The 3421-nt window shown below is 47.5% G+C and overlaps 1 protein-coding gene across 1 annotated transcript; it reads left to right on the top strand.

The window, feature by feature from the left end:
- Positions 1-667: 667 nt before the first annotated feature.
- LOC124657668 (TD and POZ domain-containing protein 1-like) lies at positions 668-2341 on the top strand. The gene has a single exon (XM_047196183.1). It carries the CDS (start codon positions 668-670, stop codon positions 2339-2341), a length of 1674 nt encoding a protein of 557 aa, XP_047052139.1.
- Positions 2342-3421: the final 1080 nt, after the last annotated feature.

Here is a 3421-nt window from a genome sequence, read left to right as displayed (position 1 = left end):
GCGCGGTGAAGGCGGTGGGGTCGCACAGTGGCATCATCCGGAGCCGTGGGAAATTGGAGAGGGGTCTCATGGTGAAAGAAAGTAGTTGGTTTGGGGAGTTTTTTGCAAAAAGATATACAATTAAAATCGTTTAATGCCTGACTTGTGGGTCCATCACTTGCCACATCAGTAAATACGTTGTGCTATGTCGCAAGGTGACCATAGATGAGCGTCTCGCCCGAATTTAGTGACCGTAGAACGTGTATTCCTATGAACGGTGATGGAGGCGTGCGCCATGTATTTTACTCAAAAAATGATACAGTACAATTTTTTTTTACAGTATAGTATGCAAACACAATTCAAGTTTTCACGGCCCATTCCAAATTTTCGGTCAATAGTTCAGCACGCAGCGACGCGGCCCACGCCCACGGCAGTAGCCCCAAACCCTAGCCGCCGCATTCCTCTCTCAGTCCTCATCGTGTCCCGGCCACCGCCACCATTCCTGCCGCCGCAATCGCCGCGGGCCGCAGCCTGCGAAACACCATGTAAAGCCTCTTCCTGCCTTACATTTTCTGATACGGGGAAGATATATTAGCTCGCCTCCGCCGGCTAGCTGATCGCCTACCGCTGCCGGCCGGTTCCCCCAGCTGAATCGATCGAGGTCAGGTCAGAGCATTGAGGCTTCGACATGGCCGACGGCGTCTCGTCTGATTGCCAAATCGTCCCTACAGGAGACGGTCGCACCTTCCATTTCCGGGTGAGACTCTTGTCGCCCCACCCTCCTGCCAAGGTTCTGCGCAAGAGGATCGTCCTTGCTGAATGCAGTTGCGATGCACTGGTCGTGCAATCTAGTTCGCCCCCCATCATCGCGTTCACTCTCAGGTTGCATCGTAATCCCGCCCTGGAAGCCGCTACCAAGGTTTCTACTCACATTGTTTTGCTCGACAAGACCGGCTCGCCGGCTCCTTCAATGGGAACTGGACAAACCATAAACTGGAGTTGCCCTCAGTATATGGATGGCTCTTACATGCTGAAATTAGAGAGGGACCATGTCAAAGCTAACTGTGTGGTGAACAACTACGTCGTTGCGCTGTGCTCTGTGGACATCGACTGGACACCTCCAGCTTCATCAATCATGCCGGGTGTAGGTCATGATCTGGCCATGATGTTGGGTAAACAAGATCTTACAGATGTTACCATAGATGTTGGTGGGGAAAGCATCAGTGCACACCGCCTGGTGCTCGCGGCCCAATCGCCCGTCTTTAAAGCACAGCTCTATGGCCCGATGGCTGAAAGCAAGATGACATCTATCGCCATCCAAGACATGGAGGCATCTACCTTCAAATCTATGCTCCATTACATGTATCATGGTTCATTGCCCGATGCTGGCAATGCACATGTTTCCTCCACTCTAGCAGAATACCAGCATCTTCTTGTAGCCGCTGATAGGTATGGGTTAGAGAGGCTAAAGAAGAATTGTGAGGACAAGCTATGTGCCAACTGTATCACAATAGACTCTGTGGTCTCATTGCTGGAGCTGGCAGAGTACCATGTCTGCTCCAAACTCAAGGCTAGGTGCTTTGATTTCCTTGCTGATGGTGACAATTTCAAGATTGTTGGGACATCTGCTGAGTACCTACAAGTGATGCAGACATTTCCGACTCTTTTGGTTGAAGCGCGGAACAGGCTCAAGATACCACACAATGAACTGACCAGCATGGAACCTCCAACTTCATCTGTAGAGGAGCAGCTCCTGGATTTAGGTCATGAGCTGGCCATGATGTTTGATAATCAAGATCTTACAGATGTTTCCTTCGATGTTGGCGGGGAGATCTTCAGTGCACATCGCCTGGTGCTTGCGGCCCGATCGCCCGTCTTTAAAGCGGAGCTCTATGGCCTGATGGTAGTGACTTCTATGACCATCCAAGACATGGAGGCTTCTACCTTCAGATCTATGCTCCATTACATTTATCAGGGTTCACTGCCCAATGCTGACAGAAATGATGTTTCTTCCACCATGGCTCAATACCAGCATCTTCTTGTAGCTGCTGATAGGTATGGGTTACACAGGCTAAAGAAGAATTGTGAGGACAGCCTATGTGCCAGCGGCATCGTGATAGACAGTGTGGTCTCATTGTTGGAGCTTGCGGAGGACCATGCCTGCCTCAAACTCAAAACTGGGTGCCTTGATTTCCTCGCTGATGTTGAAAATTTTAAGATGGTTGCCACATCGGCTGAGTACCTCCGTTTGATGCAGAGCTTTCCGCCTCTCTTGGTTGAAATGCGGAATAGGTTCAAGATGGTACATAAAGAACCAACTACCATGAATCCTCATGCTCAAAAGAAAAGCCGAGGTCGTTAGGCAGGATGATGGGATCGATGAATTTGAATCCTCCTGCAATGGCATGTTCATCATTGTTCACCCTCCTCTTAGTAGTTGCAGTAGTATGTATGTTCCTCGTGTAGCTATCGTGGTTTCAAGTTCTTGTTAGAGTTCTTGAAAGACATGACAACCCTAGTGCTGAACTGTTGTTTGTTAGTTATGTGCCTGGTCAGGTCTAAACTTTTAACTAGCCACTCTATCTAGTAATCCTGTGTATTTCTGATGAACAATGGCAGGGAGTTGAAGGAAAAAATTGTCTAGTACTTTCTGTATGAAGGTACATATATGGTTTGCCAATATTAACCGGTACATTCTGGAACAGTTTGCTATGCCAAACGATAGCTCAGGTATAGTAGTTGAAGTTGAATGTGAGCGATGGTCAGTTTTGATGTTTACACTCGAGCAATGGCAGCTAGCGTCAAGCTATCGAGTGCCTTGGATGAACAGTGGTTCGTACCTGAGGTATTCTACTTTCACTTTCTCTAGTCAAGAATTCACAACTACACCATGGTGGCCTGGTTTGCAGCTACCATGGTCTGAGTAGGTGACATGGAAAGGCGACACGGCATTGTGTAGTTGCGTGATGTGCTTGTTGTATCTCCGTAACCACATCTCAATGTCAAGGTAGTGGAACCTTTTTTTCTTTGCAGGGACAAATCTTGAACTTCAGTTCTGATGATTTCAGAAGGAGACTTGCAAGCAAATTCTTTGTTAAAGTATTCCTGTAGAATTCATGTAGAGTTATAATTTTTGACAGCAAAACTCATGTTCGGAGTTCCTATAGATCGGAGATGTGGGTTGTACGCACATAGTGAATTTCACAAGGAATGTGAGAAACTGCTATAGAAACTGCACTGCGGCTGGGCTTCCGAAATTCTTTTGCCTTTAGGTTTTAAGCTATGTCTGGACACCGAACCACATTACCATCGATGCCAATTGTCCACTAGACACATCTATCGTTGAGCACAGCGTCATTTCAAAGAGCATAGCATATTATACACTATATAAAAGTTGGACGGTTTAATGTCCTTCGGTTGATCGGGCCACTGTAGACCACCA

Source organism: Lolium rigidum, chromosome 5, assembly GCF_022539505.1.
Source record: "Lolium rigidum isolate FL_2022 chromosome 5, APGP_CSIRO_Lrig_0.1, whole genome shotgun sequence".
NCBI lineage: Eukaryota > Viridiplantae > Streptophyta > Magnoliopsida > Poales > Poaceae > Lolium > Lolium rigidum.
The sequence above is the reverse complement of the archived record's forward strand: the minus strand, read 5'-3'. Positions and strand labels throughout refer to the sequence as shown.

Excerpts from the sequence above, each read along its gene's own strand:
- LOC124657668 (XM_047196183.1), top strand. The coding sequence starts at position 668 with ATGGCCGACGGCGTCTCGTCTGATTGCCAAATCGTCCCTACAGGAGAC.